The 15,355-nt window shown below is 39.1% G+C and overlaps 2 protein-coding genes across 4 annotated transcripts; one reads left to right on the forward strand and one right to left on the reverse strand.

The window, feature by feature from the left end:
- Positions 1–2,303: 2,303 nt before the first annotated feature.
- mrpl27 (mitochondrial ribosomal protein L27) lies at positions 2,304–4,852 on the reverse strand. Its single transcript, XM_056770482.1, has 4 exons — positions 4,788–4,852; positions 4,300–4,428; positions 4,124–4,197; positions 2,304–2,680 (listed from the first exon to the last, which is right to left on the reverse strand). The coding sequence occupies exons 1-4, from the start codon at positions 4,825–4,827 to the stop codon at positions 2,474–2,476; spliced, it is 450 nt and encodes a 149-aa protein (XP_056626460.1). The 5' UTR covers positions 4,828–4,852; the 3' UTR covers positions 2,304–2,473.
- Positions 2,710–9,866, forward strand: eme1 (essential meiotic structure-specific endonuclease 1). 3 transcript variants are annotated; one of them, XM_056770479.1, is made up of 10 exons: positions 4,800–4,910; positions 5,053–5,155; positions 5,367–6,121; positions 6,913–7,040; positions 7,248–7,337; positions 7,700–7,824; positions 8,411–8,558; positions 8,665–8,780; positions 8,886–9,075; positions 9,507–9,866. In XM_056770479.1, the coding sequence occupies exons 3-10, from the start codon at positions 5,407–5,409 to the stop codon at positions 9,681–9,683; spliced, it is 1,689 nt and encodes a 562-aa protein (XP_056626457.1). In that variant the 5' UTR covers positions 4,800–4,910; positions 5,053–5,155; positions 5,367–5,406; the 3' UTR covers positions 9,684–9,866. The 3 variants fall into 3 exon arrangements, with proteins under 3 accessions (XP_056626459.1, XP_056626457.1, XP_056626458.1); XM_056770481.1 differs by lacking the exons at positions 4,800–4,910; positions 5,053–5,155 and adding an exon at positions 2,710–3,977; XM_056770480.1 differs by lacking the exon at positions 5,053–5,155 and having other exon boundaries at positions 4,873–4,910.
- The last annotated feature ends 5,489 nt before the right edge of the window (positions 9,867–15,355 follow it).

Consider the following 15,355-nt stretch of genomic DNA (forward strand, 5'->3'; position numbering starts at 1 on the left):
CTGAAAAGCATGAAAGAATCCAAACTACATTATGTTAAGTGGCCTTCAACAAATACCAAGCATAGGCCACGCAAGGAAATGCTCTATGATTGAAAACAATTACACATAATAATATCCATTACTGAGGAAGACAGATAAAACATCTCACCACTGAAGCAGCTTGTAAATAAACACAGAGTCCAAATGAGAAGCAGGTGCACAATATTTGCCATTTTATCTGTTCCCATGGCACAGCATAATAAGTATGGAAAATAATGAATCTTACATGAGAGCAACTAGAAGAATAAGGTCCATGTTATGGTCTGACTGTTTCCATCCATTAGACTCTTCTTTAACTTTCCCCTCTGCCTTTTTGTCAATGCAATGCCCTTTAAGTGTCTTTCTCACTCCCTGCGGTCTCTCTCTCTCTCTCTCTCTCTCTTCTGCCTCTGGCCTTTGTGTTTCTCTCTCTTCTCCTTTTAGTGCCTGGTGACTTATTAGCATTGTCCGTTTCAACACATAGTGGTGCCCCCCATTAAACATTCGAATGACTTTTGGTGTGTCTCACAGCAACAGCAGAGAGTGGACAGACTCCTCATTAACATGCTGTAAAATCCCTCTCGATGAATAGGCTGTAAAACCAGTCATCCAGGTTTAATGTGTCACCTCCTACTTTATTACTTCAAATATACATTTTGATAATGCACAAAAAGAGCATATTCTCAAATAGGCATCTGCTTTTAGAATACAACAGCTCTTCAACCTTACTTAGCAGAACCCTGCAGTTCGTAAGCCTTTATGCAGGTCAACACTTGAAAACATATATTCAACCTTCAAACAACTGCATTTTCTAAGATGTTCAGGACATGCCGTCTTTCTCCTCTACAATTTAAATGTATGAAAGAGAGAGAAATGTAGAAAGCAGGAAAAAGTGAATTCTTCTTAGGTGACGCAGAAGCTGTTGCTAAGCAACAGAGTAGATAGAGCAAAGGCTGACAGTCATTCTTTTCAAAGCAAAGCAGACAGACAAAACAAGGGTTCCTTGGCAGTACGCTAGGGCATAGCTTTCAGGAGTGAACAATGGAGGAGCATCTAATAGTTTTTAGGCAAAGGCCAATGAGAATTAGATGATTGGATTCAAATGACCTTTCTCCAAGGCTCTGTGCAAAGGATGCTAGATTTTACATCCATATTTCAACACATGGATAAGAGTTGGTGAAATCAAAGACAAAAAACACTCAATAAGACCGAATTTAAAATCTATGATGGATGTGGCAGGAATTACATTAGCTCATTTTCAAAATCACAAATTAAAATCTGATGTCAAAACACACCTGTGCATTCGCATTAGCTTACATTGCAATGACCTTTGCAATAAAGGTTATCATGGGGAAGAGGAGCTTATGAATATACCGGAGGGCAAAACATTTCTCCATGCTGAATCCCAATTAAACAGCTATTCTGATGAGCATGACAATAAAAGGAATATTGGATAAAACAACATGTAGCATAAAAAACAGTGACAAGACAAGATGAATTGCGCTTCCTAACATGATAAAGTCTCTTTAAATGTTTTTTATTTTAAGTTATCTTAAAGTGTATCATTGAGTTTAAATTATGTTTGATAAGTCTTAAAGTGTCACAACTGTAGAACAATTATCTGTGAAAAATCTTGAAGACTATTTGACTGAGAATGGCCTAGAATCACTGATTAACCTCCAAATTCCCTCATTATTTTTCATCCATTTTAATTTAAATGCAGCAAAAAATTCAGTTTTTCAAGGTTCTCTTTGAAAAGTTTCCGTATAGTTCAAAATTAATCCTTTCACAATTCACACAGAGAGATCTGCAACTCCTCATTTGTCATCTTTCTACACTGTAGTGGAAAAATCCCTCTTATTTCTCCTTGGCCTTCTCTAACCTGAGGAAACTCTCCGGCTTCATTTCTCCTAATCCTACCGAAACGCTTGAACAGCATGCTGAGCCCTAAGGAGCAGCTACAAAGATAGTCCTCGTCTATTTTAAAGTAGAAAGAGACAGTCTAAATCCTTAAAGGCTCAGGCTGTGCAGACGTATAGGACACACAAATAGATACGGAGTCAATAAAAAAGATTAAAAACTACTAACAGGACAATGCTTGCAATGTTTAATGGTCCATGAAAAGCAGATCTCAAATTCAGCAGTTGCTCGCAGCTGTAGGACCGAGCCGCTTTGAACTAGTTCAGCAACATCTGTTTGAGTTGTTATTCCTGCATAGTTTTCTACTTCTAAACTGTAATATCACCTTATTTGTGTATTTATTGTAAAAAAAAGAATAACATGCATGGTGTTTGATAAAAATCTTTATTGGAGTAGCACATAGCTGTATAAATACAAAGAAATTACATATTCTACTGATTTTTAGATGCATTTGGAAAAAGCAACAAATTCTGCAGAGCGGATAACCAATCTAAAGAATTCAGATCAAGATGTAGTTTGAGGGGAAACGTCTCTTTTATACTAAGTCCACAAGTTTAAATGTGTTCTCCTGTTTTGAAGGAATGACATTAATAAAGGTCTTGTACAGAATAGCACCCTTTGGAAGTTTAGGGATGACATCCCGGGCTTCAGCACTCCTTGGTAGAGGAATGTACACTTCCTTGGTGAACCGAACAATACCATCTTCTAGGGCATAAATTGTTTTGTTGGTTCCAATACCAACCTGTGAAAAATACAGAAAATAAGATTTTAATACAGATTAGCCAAATTCTGTCGACTATGAGTTTCAAATAGTTCAGTTACATTGCACCGAGGCTTTTTCACTGTTCAGAAACAACTCACATTATAGAGTGGTCATGTGGTGAGAACACATGTTTTTCTGTGTCTTTGGTGTGTTTTAGGTTGCCCATGCATGTATAAGGCACGTCAAATTGCAAAAATTAAAGTGCCGGAACAAAAGAAGCACTCTATCTAAAAGTGAATGATCACCCAGACCTGCCTGAAACGCCTCGTGTAACCATACGCAAATCTACATCAGTTCATGGTATGATTTGACTGAGACTGCCAAAATGTATAGAGAATTAAGGTGGTCGTTTATGTCAGTACAATTGTTTTGGAACCTGATGTTCCAAATATACTAAGAGGCGTTACATTTCCATCACACGCTTGCAGTATTTTACAAATAACACTGCATAGGTTAACTGGCCAATCATATCACACCTCGTTTTCAGTGCAATAAGCTTTGTTAAAAAATCTGCGCGTTTCAGAGAGGCAGGGAAAAGAGGAGATACAAACATGCTAGATATATGGAAAATACTGCGTTTTTTAACCATAAATCATGTATAAACATGCATTACATCAAACAAACTATAATATTAGTTTTAGCCGTGTTGTATCTCCACTTTAATACTAATAATAAAGCAATGCCCAATCTATTTTTCGTAAAGTTAGTTGCATTCAAGTATTGTTATAATAAAGTGAACATTTAAAAATCCTTAAGAAATTATAGAAAAATTGCGTTGTATGCTACATTTGTCTTATCACTGTAGGTTGTGTTGTAAAAACAGTTGAAGGGGGTCAAATGGCATGAATTCGTGTTTTTCTGTGTCTTTGGTGTGTAACAAGTTGCCCATGCATGTATTAGACATGTGAAATTGCAAAAATTAAAGTGTTGGAACAATAGATGCATTCTATCTGAAAGTGAATGCTCACCCAGACCTGCCTGAAATGCCTTGTGTAACCACACCCCCACAAATCTATGTCGGTTTGTGGTATGATTTGACTAAGAATGACAAAATGTACACCAAGTATGGTGGACGTACCTGTCAGTACAATTGTTTTGGAACCTGATTTTCAAAATATGGTAAGAGGCGTTACATTTCCTTCACACGCTTGCAGTATTCAACCAATCACTACGCACTGGCCAATCAAAGCACACCTCGCTTTTCATAGCGATGAGCTTTGTAAAAATTCTGCGCGTTTCAGAGAGGCGGGGCAAAGAGGAGATAGAAACATGCATGGTATGTGGAAAATACAACGTTTTGAACGTTAAATCGTGTATACAAACTGCATTACATCTAAAACTAAAGATACAATTCGTTTCATCCGTGTCATATCACCCCTTAAATAACGCTAATTACAAAAAACAATACTGATAAAGTCTTACATGAGCTCCGGGATGCCAGCGCATTAGACCTTTACGTTGTGTTGCGAGGATGTTGCCAGCATGAACAAAGTTTCCTAAAAAAAGGAAAAGACAAAATACGACACAATGAGGTAATGGCAAACATTAAACGACATAGTGTGCTCATATCAAACGGTCAGTAGTCAGAAAAACCGTACCATCATGTTTCTTGTGACCATATCGTCGGCCGGCACTATTCCCTCCCAGGTTTTTGCTGCTTCCTCCTGACTTCTTTGAAGCAAACCTCGTCAATACTACAGTAGGTGTCTGACTTGACAGAACGATACCTAAAAAATCAGCATAGATTATTACGTGCAACTTTTGATGTTTATAACCTTCCATGTTGGTCTCTTCAACTTGATATTCTGCATGTGTGCGGTGCGAATAAAAACATCTTAATAACAAACGATCTGCATTAAAAAACAAAACAAAAAAAGATAGGGCACATCCCTCAGTTAGCAGTTTAAACGCAGTTGATGCTGTTGTCAAAACATTCAACATATGCGTACAGCGCAAGTGCTCGCATGCTTTCAAACCACTGCCATCATAAACCGTTAAACAATTGTTTAATCCACGTTATTCGTTTACAGAGGACTACACATTGCACATTTAAAAAAACGAAACATATAATGTATATTACACTTACACGTCCTGGACTTCAGTATCAAGGGCAAGAGCGCCGCCATGTTGAATGACGTGCATCCGACGCAGTGGCGTCAACGTGCTTACGTCATCTCGCAGAAGCCGCGAACTGCAGGATTCGAATGGCGTAAGTAGAAACTAAAATGTTTATGTGTGGAACAAAAGCAAAACACGAGAGAAAACTTAGAAGAGCAGTTGTACATCGATAGATTCTGTGGGTTTTTATGTATTTTATTCTTTGTTGTCGTAATTTTGTCTTTATGTGACAGACGCTGTAGTTCTGCTCGTGTTGACGTGAATCAGTAGATAAATAAATCAACTTCCTTTCTCTTAATTTGAAATATTTTAGTGCTTTATCAACACAATGTTCAGGTAAGATTTCTTTTGTTAAAGTCTCCAAAGCGGTTATTTTATTTAAACGTTAGCATTTTCCATAATTTGGCACCGCAATATTTACCATGGTAACTGTTCCTTTTACTGTTTCAGCAATAGTAACTATAGCTGTTCTTACTTAATGTGCTTCGAAACGTATGTAAGCATGCTACCTTTTTGTATTTAATGTCTTAATTTTGTCTCTTTTCAGTGCATGAACCATAGATGTTTGAATGATGTGACAGTTCACCATGACCTGCATCAATAGACCTGGATTTCTCATGAGTGACAGTGACTCCAGTGATTCAGAACAGCTGCCTGTGTTTGACTTCTCACAGTCAAAATTCAAACAGACTGAACTGGTTGTTTTAGACCATTCAGACTCCGAAATGGCCCCTGTCAATAAACCAGTTACATCAGAAGTCCGTTGTCCTGGTGGAGCTGCTGGAAGTGATGTCTTAATGGTAAGCAGTGACAGTGAGGAAGAAGAGGCCATGATTCCTTTGGCTGTTAGACTAAAGCAGAAACAGCGTGATCTGGCGTCAGCAGTCATTGTTCCCGAAAAGAGCCAAGCTTCCAGTTCACTTTCTAATGGACGTTCACAGCTCTTAAATGTTCCAGTTACATTACCCCCACTGTATATATCTGTGTTGGAGGACCAGCCGGTAGAACGTAGCAAGAACTGTACCAATATAACAAGGCAGTTCAGCTCTGTCTACAATGCACCATACCTCACAGAAGAACCTCCCCCTGCAGCGGAGAATGGCACTCACCTGGCCAAACGGAAGAAAACCCCTGCAGAAGTGGAGGCTGCCAGACAGGAAGCCCTGAGGAAAAGAGCAACGAGAGAGCAACAGCAGGAAGAGAAAGAGAGACTGAGATTGGAGAAGAAAGCTATGGCCGATGCTGTTAAAGCCTTAAGGCCAGAGGAGTGCATCAAACACATGGTGGTGACAGTGGACCCAGGTGGGTGGGACAGTCTTGTTAAGCTTTTGAAAAAGAGTAAACATGCCTTTTTTTAAATACTATAAAAGGAGATACCAGTCTTTCAAATGTATGGTTGGGTCCAGCTTAGACAACTGTGGGTACCAAAGACCGATACCTAATGTGACAGAACTGACTGAAATATGTTGTTGTGAAATTTGCATTGAAAGTTTATGAAAAGCATTTTTTTTCCAAATCTGTTTAAGGTGGAATTGTTTGTAATTATGAAGTTATTCTGTTTCTATTAGCCTCCCCGTGTTGTGAAAAGCTACAGGCATCTGTATCAGCGAGTATCAGAAAAAAAAGGTCTTTAAAAGATAGCATAGGTGCTTGCCTTACCTGAACATCATGTATTATTTATAATATTTATAACAGATTGCAAGTTATATGAGGATGACGTTAAACTTTTTCATTTGTTAAAAATTAAAACATTAGAATCTTCTTTTAATATTGCAACCTAGTTTGTGTTAAAAATATATGCCAAAAACATCAACTAAATTCAATTCTTACTAAATAACAACTTAAATGTACTGACATAATAGTAACTAGTATTATTACAATGATTTATAAAATATTGTGAATAGATCACGACACATGATGTGACATGATGTATACAGCATAGCAGGAATGACAGGAATGTGATGGTGTGACTCAAGTATTTTCCTGCTCTGTACTTTTTTATCATTTCCCTGAGTTGTTAAAAAGCAACAGCATGCAGTATTAAGCCGCATTTGCTGAATAGATTACTATGGATTAACTGTCTCCCCTCACAGGACTGCTGCAGCTGGAAGGTGGCGGTGCCCTCCTGACATCTCTGCATGCCCTGGGCTGCAGTTGTGCCATAGAGAAGCAGTCTCTTCCTCGCAGTGTTACCTGGGCTAGACACTCACCCTGTCAACAGGCATGATAGTCCCGATCATGACATATACACAAATATACACAACAAAACATATGTGAACCATGTGTCCCTGCCATGAGCTTTATGGTGGAGGGCTAATGCTTTAGAAAAAAGTCAATGATGTAATGTGTTGCAAATGTCACGATGATGTCTTGTTTCTGGGTAGAAATAAGGAACTAAACCCTTGTCTCTTTGTTTTCTTATGTGCAGACTGGAGAGATGATGACTATTCCGGAGTCACATACTGTAATCCAGGTTCCGCTGGATGACTTTGTGACCATGATTAACAACTTTTGCAAGGTTGGCACATAATGCTCTAGCACGGTGTCTTTTCTTATTGGACCATTATAATTACTTAATTAACCGTTTATAAGATAATTGTTTGATTTGCTGGCTGTGGCCTTTTTGTATGATGTGGCAACTGAAGATGCAATTAAAAGAGTTTGTCGGCCGAAAGGGCAATACCAGTAAAATTAGCAGCTTTGACCTTTTCAAGAAGTGTCAGAGTGATTAAATGTAATGAATAGAATTACAGGATCACAACTGAAATATGTAAAATTATCCAGTGAGTCTTAAAAGTATGAAGTTGAGTTCGTACAAAGGTTTCCTGAGGGGTTTTCTGGGAATAAAGACCACAGTGTGGTTTTCTGTTTTTAATGTAGAAGCAAAGTGATGGTGTGTTGACTGAAAGTGGCATATCTCTGACCTCCTGGATCCGAGTGCTAATGAGCAAGAACCCAGGCAGGACTGTCAGTATGGTCGTGATTGACATAGAGAAATACTTTAAGTGAGTAGCTTGCTGAGAAGTGGCTTTGGTTTTCATATCAAACAATTTTAATGAGTTACATTTCAACTTTTTCCCCTTTACTTGCACATGTTTATGAACTAAAAAAAGGTATTACTGTTATGTTTTGTGTAAAATATTATGTTCGATCTTATGGCACAGATGCTGGGTTTGTATTTAACCTTGAATAGCCATACATGTTTTGTCCAAAGTAATGACATGATATGCAGATAAACCAACTATTGCATAATCAGTGTTTGTGAGAAAGAACTTCAAATGAAAACATCTTAAATCATTTTAGCAAATTTGCCTTTATGCTTGCTTTAGTCCAGTTTAGTAGAAGATAAGCCTAACTCTGGATATTAAGTTTATACATCAGTTTTAAATTGATCTGATGTATCATTCCTTATTAATAATCGTTTTTTCTTTTTAAAATAATGATTAAGTAAATCAAGTAAAATCATCCAATAATTAACACACTAGTTAATTACACACTAATCAGATTTATTTCAAATGCAAGACTTACCCCTTTACCCTGTGCTGCTCTGACATGATTGCATATTTTACAATAATGCATTTTGTTTTGCAGATCCCAGAATTCAAAATGTCAGAAGAAATACCGTGAGGCAGTGCTGGGCGAGGAGAAGGATGCAGGACTTGAGGGAGGGCAGAAAAAGAGAAGAAAGAAAGACGATATCAAGCAGCTTCCCAATGTCTCACGAGTACAGGTGGAGGAGGTAAGCTGAAGCACCTCACTGGCAGTCGATTCAGGGCTGAATTTGCTTTTATACAGTGACATGTAAGGTTTTCTGAGGCCTGTTTCTCCCCTCACCGGTCCATCAGGCTTTGGTAGACTTGCAGCTGAATACTGGGGTGCAGGTCCGTTTCCTATCGACCTGGAAGGACTTTACTGATTTTATTACCATGTCGACCAAGGCTGTAGCAGAGGCGCCATTCAAGTGAGCGGAAAGCCAGTATTTCCATATTCATCACTTTCCAAAGCAGCTTCGGCTTTGTGGCTCATTTATTTATTTATTTTTTGGTTTGTTTTATTTTTCTCTCAGGCGAGAGCGAGAGAACACAGGTTTCACTTTTTGCTTGGAGAGTGAGTGGTCAGGTGGTCATAAGGTGGACCGGGCAGGGAATGGCCTACTGCAGGTTTGGAAGAGGCAAATCCAACAGCTGAACCGCGTCAGCCCTGATATGGCCAGTGCTATACTCAGCGTCTATCCTTCTCCTCAGGTTCTGGTTCAGGTTAGCATCCAGAAACAAACAAACAGTTACTGTTTTTATAATATTGATACCTCTTAAGGCTGTAGACGGTTTTATCACATGCCTGGCCCGAAGTTAACTTCCAGTCTGTGTTTTCTAATAATATATCAAGTTATTTTATATTTAATTTATGTTGTTGACATTAATTGATATGATTATTTTAATGTATATAAATTGAATTGAATTAAAATAATACTACTCAACAGTTATTGACTCTTTGCAGGGGTCTACCGGAAGTTTTGTTTGGGTCACATAATCTTTTTTTATGTTGTTGCTGCTGAAAATGTCTGTACTCCAGACCTATTCAACGACGCACAAATAAAGTTACATATATCACTGATGTGGTAAATAAAATGAGGTTTTACATAGCTGTGTGAGATCTCAAGTCTCGAATGTATATTTGATCATTGCAGGCATATGCACGGTGTAAAACGGAGCAAGAAAAAGTTGGCCTGCTGGCAGACATGCTGATTCGCCGCGGAGAGGGCGTTACATCGACAACCCGCAGAGTAGGTCCGGAGCTTTCCAAGCGGTTGTATCTTTTGATGACATCATCTGATTCCCAGCAGCCCCTTGATTCCACTGTGTAGGACTTTTTGCATATGTGAGGACAATTATGGAAAAATATCAAAGACACCTCATTGTGACAGTTCTGGTGTACATTGCGGTATTTATATCTGTGCTTCAATTCTGGAAGTTTCAGATTTTCAATGTTTAATGTTTTCTTCTTACTATACATTTGTTGTTGTTGGTATTAAATATTTCTTAAACTACGGAAAGCATTTCACTTGCCTTCATTGGAACTAGTTTTCCTTGAATAACCTTCATTCAAACCTTTGTATGCTTTTCTACACTGAAAGGGGAACCTTGAAAGTTTCTCCAATCCTGATATACTTCCAGCCTCTTTGTTTTCATCATCCCAGTGACAGACAACCTTGGACAGCAGGATCTTATTCATCGTGCTTTCATGCTGTACACTTAGTTTTTCATGTGACACTGACCTATATGGCAGCTTGTTAAGAGCTGCAGGTCAAGGTGTTTCCTCATGTTGTATCTCTAGCGGTGTTAACAGGGAATTGATTATTGCGGGAACAGAAGAGTTTCTGTTTTGGCTTCTCTGTTTAAGACACTACAGCATGCTTTTCGGAAACAAAGTGGCCCATGAGCACCCCATACCGACTGCGTGAGGACTGTTGAGGCTCACGGCTCATTTCCAGCATATTAGAGAATGGCACCTGACCAAGCAGTGTCGTGTTGCCTAAAAGGAGTGGTGGGGTAACGAGCCGTTAAATGTGCTTAAGAGATGAGCTGAATGCTTCATCCCTGTCCCTTGGGGCAGAATTTCCTCTACTGTTTAAGGGATGGCATAACTATGGCTAGTAGGTGCATGCTTGCGCCCAGGGAAATTCAATGAGAGGAATTATAGCAGCTTGAAAAGGGATCACCTTGGAGTGATTGTTTGGCTGAATAGTATGAAATCCAATTTTTGTTTACTCTGAACACAGACTTGAATAGTTTTATAATCTAAAGTCTGCAGAGCTAAGATCTCCACTGGCTTGTGAACAAGGACTTTAAAGTAGGGATGCACTGTAAATTATCTGTCATATCGGTATTGGATGATAAATGGACATTATGCTGATAATAAACATTTTGGCCGGTATATTATAGCCGAAAAATTAAAGTCTCAGAAAATGTTATATTAATATTTAGATACTGTTTATTGGCCAATATATTGGCTATCGGCTTCTAATGTTCATTCTTACTTTATAGGTCCAATGTGTACATTTTTTGGAGGATCTATTGACAGAAATGAATTATAATATACATGACTATGTCTTCAGAGGTGTATAAAGACCTTACATAATGAAGTGTTATGTTTTTATTACCTTCAAATTAGCTATTTCTATCTACATACACTGCGGGTCCCCTTACATGGAATTCATATTGTTTCTACAGTAGCCCTTATAGGACAAATTGCTCTACAGAGCGTTTGTGAAAATGTCATCTTCAGCAAAGAAGAGTAAACGTGACTACATCTTAGTCCTCTGTCAGCCACTGTAGTGCTTCAAAAGGAGGTGTGAACGGTGGAGTGAGCCGTTGGTTGCAATTTGCAATGTAATGGGTGTCAAAGTTCAATATAAGTTAATAAAGGAAAGGTTTCCTCCCACTCTCTTAATGCTGTTCCGCATGCAAAACACAAGAATCTGATTGCAATGAGTTTTTTTCTCTTGCAGTGTGAAATGTGCATATATGAGTCATGACTACTCCACATGATAGATTGGACTCCTGTAAGCCATTTCTTTTCATCGGAGTAGCAGCAGACTCTCTCATTTCTGGTGCACATCTGAGATTCAGCCTGCTTCTTGGAGATTAATAAGGATTGGAAGTGGCGGTGGGCCCCCTTCACTCAAAGTCAATAGAGTGGGTGGCAAAGCAGAGCTGTTAGTCACTGTCCCTCTCTGGATATTCTCAAGTCAGCTCATCTCACAGAAAAATGCGCCTTCTTATCGGCTGCCACACAACACTGAGTGCCAAAGGCAGTGCTGTTTACGGTTTTGTGAGACCATTTTGTTAGTTTCGCATTGATATTCTTGGGATGTGGGTGTACTTCCAATTTCTCCTGCCCTGCCAAAATAATGCCACCTGTAGTCAGATGGCCATTTGTCAACAGCGGCGTAATATAATGTAAAGCCCAAGTTTTTCAATGTTAAATAAACATATTTTTTACGCAAACAGTTGCCCGGGTAATGACAAGGCAAAGCATCCGATATTATCTTTGTATTGCGTTCAGTGTGTTTTACCTCCGTGTGGATTAAATCATGATCCACTCAGAGCAGCTCGCTTAAACAAGGGAATGGATGTCAAAGCTTCAAACAATCTATTTCAGAACATCATAAGCGGGCCGGCTGCGGGGGTACCGATTTTATTCGCCACCAGCGTTCAATGAATGTTTCTTTATTCTCTTAAAAAACAAATCATTATACTGCTCTACATTTCCTTTTCTTTTATTACTTTGCAAGAGACAAGTGATTCACGTGCTCAGATCCAATTCTACAGGGAAAGGACGCAGAAATCCTTCAAGAAAATGGCGAAACAATAGCGTTTGCTGCTGAAGCTAGAGGCATTTTTAACTTCAAAAGAGAAACAATGCTGCTGAATTATTTTCTACGTTGTCCATTCTGACTAATCTTTGAGATTACCTAACTGATGTGCACTGTTTTCTTACCTCATAGTGGATTTCTGTTTTTTTCTTCCATCAGTTGGCTGAATTATGATTGCCACATGAGGGCAGAATTGCTTCACATTGACTACATGCCATCTAGACCAGTGGTTCTCAACTGGCTTTGCTACAGGACACATTTTCCGATACCAAGAATGATTATCTTTCAAATGATAACAAAACTTGGTGCCACCTGTGCAACATGTCCAGCTATGTGCTACATTTCATTTATATGCAATTGAATGTTCTTTATACTTAAAATATATATTTACTTAAATATAAGATATATTATCTTTTTTGCCTTATATGACGTTATACAATGCTGGAAAATTTGAATCTGTTGGTTGGTGGTTTTATTTTTCTGTTGTTTGACTGCATAAAATCGACGATTTCTATTTCAAAATCTGTGCCCCCCCGGATCCATTTTGGGCCCTCAGTTCGAAAACCACTGTTCTATGTTGTTGATAAGAATAAGGGCATTGCAGGCAATCTGTCTATGGAGTTATATGGGTAGTTGACAAATAAATGTGGTTGTGACGGCAAAAATGTACAAAAAACTAACAATGAAGACAAATCTCTTACGCTGGTTTATACTGTAAATAGCATTTTTAAAGCGGCCCTGCAACGGTGTTTCATGCATTCAGACTTCTTCACCAAGTTAAACGTGCTGTCTTCTCATGGTCAACTTGGCAAAAACGAGTTGGGCGTATTACGTAGTATTTCTGTGCTCGATACACTCCCCCAGTGTACAGGTTTCGGAAAGTTTTTTTTCGAACATATAAAACTGTTTTGTAACAACTTTTCTTAGTCCCTTATTGGACAATTATCCCAGAAAAGCACGTGGCACAGCCACACAGCAACAAGGAGAGCAGGAGAAGGAGCATGCACAGACATCACTTTCACTTGTAAGCAGGAGAGAGAGATCATACGTTCGCGAAGTTCAGGTGTTTGTTTGTTCACTGCATTTGGGTGATGAATGATATACAAACTGGGTTTGGAGATCGTTTGAAACTGATATATGGAGCCATCCCAGCGCTTAAAGATGCCGGACATGAACCGTATGCGGTGAGTGAAACTGATGTGTGTGTTTTGTTGACAATGGGTACGCATTGGTTGGGATGCTTTGGATCAGAAATACCCCCCCGCATGCGGCCTATGTTTTCGAAAACAATCGTAAGGCTGTATCTATCTTTTATATATTTGATCAAACTAAATACTCTTCGAAGATATAAAGTATGCAATACTCCTCTACAGGTACTCAAGATAAATATGAGATTGGCAAAAACCCTGTGTGTTTTCGCCCGCTTTAAAATATACTTTAATTTTATTTTTAACAGTTCGTTTTAAAACTTTTTTTGCTGTCACACCACAGGAAACGTCACTCTAAAAAGTGCTGTTTTTGAACCATGCTGTACACAGTGATGTTATTTTTAAACCAATGTTAGTTGTCTTTACCCAACCAGAAAACAAAGGGTTGAAAACAAGCCAGCATTTTTTAGAGTGATGAACAGTATATCAACCATATACCCAGATTGCCTGACAAGGCTGTATTCTCATAAACAACGTAAAAGACAAAAAAAATATAGAATATTGTAAAAACATTTATTTAGTCCACAATCTCATTAAAAAAGACCAGTGCACCATTTTTGTTGGGGGCTACCGCTTCGAAACAACTGAAACAAACACTTCTGTCTCAGACAGACTGGCCTACTCAGCATCAGACATATATAATAATATTCACATTAAAATAATGGCTGGACACATGGGCCAAAACATTTATTTGAATGCAGTAAAGAGCATATATGTGCATCATTTTACAGAAATATCCTGCCATCTTAGTCAAGAATCAGACAGAAAGTGCATTGCATATGCATGATGTCTACTGCATCCTGCTTTGTAGTGTTTGTGTCTATTGGGCTTCCAGTACAAGTAGCAGCAAATCCGCACATCACATCTGACGATCTTCATGTGATGTATCATCGGTTGTGCATTTCATTATGTCCCATCCGAGTAACGCCCCATTCCAAGTGCTTGGTCATTTCTAAACATCCTGTACTAGCGCAGGTATATTCAAGTAGCATTCTCTCCATCCATCAGGATCTCAAGCGCATTCAGTGTCCAATTTAAACATCCACGCCCTAACCTAAGAGGTCATTAAATTTCAGTTTATAAAAAATCCAACCGATGTTCCTCAAAAAATCTGGTCATTATTTCTATGTTTTCTACTCCCTCTCTTTCGCAGTGGGAGGCTCTCCTCTCCAAAGGGTGCTTGAGATTTGGTGCTGTTACATGGAATCAGGCCAGTGCTCTATTTACTTTATTCCCAGACCCGAGCCCTGCAGGGATGCCTAATCAATGCCCGCCTCTCCCCCCCTCGAGATCCCTCTCCCGTTGCGACCTGATGCGATGGCTAATTGGGCTATTTGTGTGAAGCCGAGCTGGTAGGTCGTTCTTCCCGCGTGTGATTTATGATGTATTCGAGTCGTTTACGTATTTATTTGAGGCATGCACCTTCTGGAGTCCGTAAGGTGACTTGATGGACTGTGTCCCACAGGGCTCTCTCGGTACTCTGCGCATGCGCCGTTTTGCGGAATACACCACCGAGGGTCTGCAGGAGCATCTCACCAGCCGCAGCTCGGCATTCATTACACAGCATCACCCTCTGGGGCGTTTTTATTAACATTCCAATCAGCGGCGTGCCAGATTGCTCGATCTGCAGGAACAAATTGGGAATAGTCTTTGATATAAGGTCTGAAAACACTCCGATAAGAGGAGGCACACAAATATGAATTCATGTGCACGGCACATATTGAGATTTAGTCAATGAGCCAAGTCAAGGCCATTACTTCTCCGCTTCGTATTCAAATGGCTTTACACAACAGTGGCACCTGGTGTATCGGTTTCACATTGCGTTCCAAAAAATGACCTGTGGGGAGCTGCCGTTTTTTCCAAAGTGATAGACACTTTTACAGTTTAGTCTTTTTCTCCATTGTTGTCTTTATTTCGTGTTTTCCCCGCAGCTGACTGATTCTCAGAATGGAT

Source organism: Triplophysa dalaica, chromosome 17, assembly GCF_015846415.1.
Source record: "Triplophysa dalaica isolate WHDGS20190420 chromosome 17, ASM1584641v1, whole genome shotgun sequence".
Classification (NCBI taxonomy): Eukaryota; Metazoa; Chordata; class Actinopteri; order Cypriniformes; family Nemacheilidae; genus Triplophysa; species Triplophysa dalaica.

Excerpts from the sequence above, each read along its gene's own strand:
- mrpl27 (XM_056770482.1), bottom strand. The coding sequence starts at position 4,827 with ATGGCGGCGCTCTTGCCCTTGATACTGAAGTCCAGGACGT. Across the intron at positions 4,429-4,787 it reads GATACTGAAGTCCAGGACGT|GTATCGTTCTGTCAAGTCAG; the intron begins GTAAGTGTAATA and ends CTGATTTTTTAG. Across the intron at positions 4,198-4,299 it reads TGGTCACAAGAAACATGATG|GAAACTTTGTTCATGCTGGC; the intron begins GTACGGTTTTTC and ends TCCTTTTTTTAG.
- eme1 (XM_056770481.1), top strand. The coding sequence starts at position 5,407 with ATGACCTGCATCAATAGACCTGGATTTCTCATGAGTGACAGTGACTCC. Across the intron at positions 7,041-7,247 it reads GACACTCACCCTGTCAACAG|ACTGGAGAGATGATGACTAT; the intron begins GCATGATAGTCC and ends TCTTATGTGCAG. Across the intron at positions 7,825-8,410 it reads GACATAGAGAAATACTTTAA|ATCCCAGAATTCAAAATGTC; the intron begins GTGAGTAGCTTG and ends TTTGTTTTGCAG.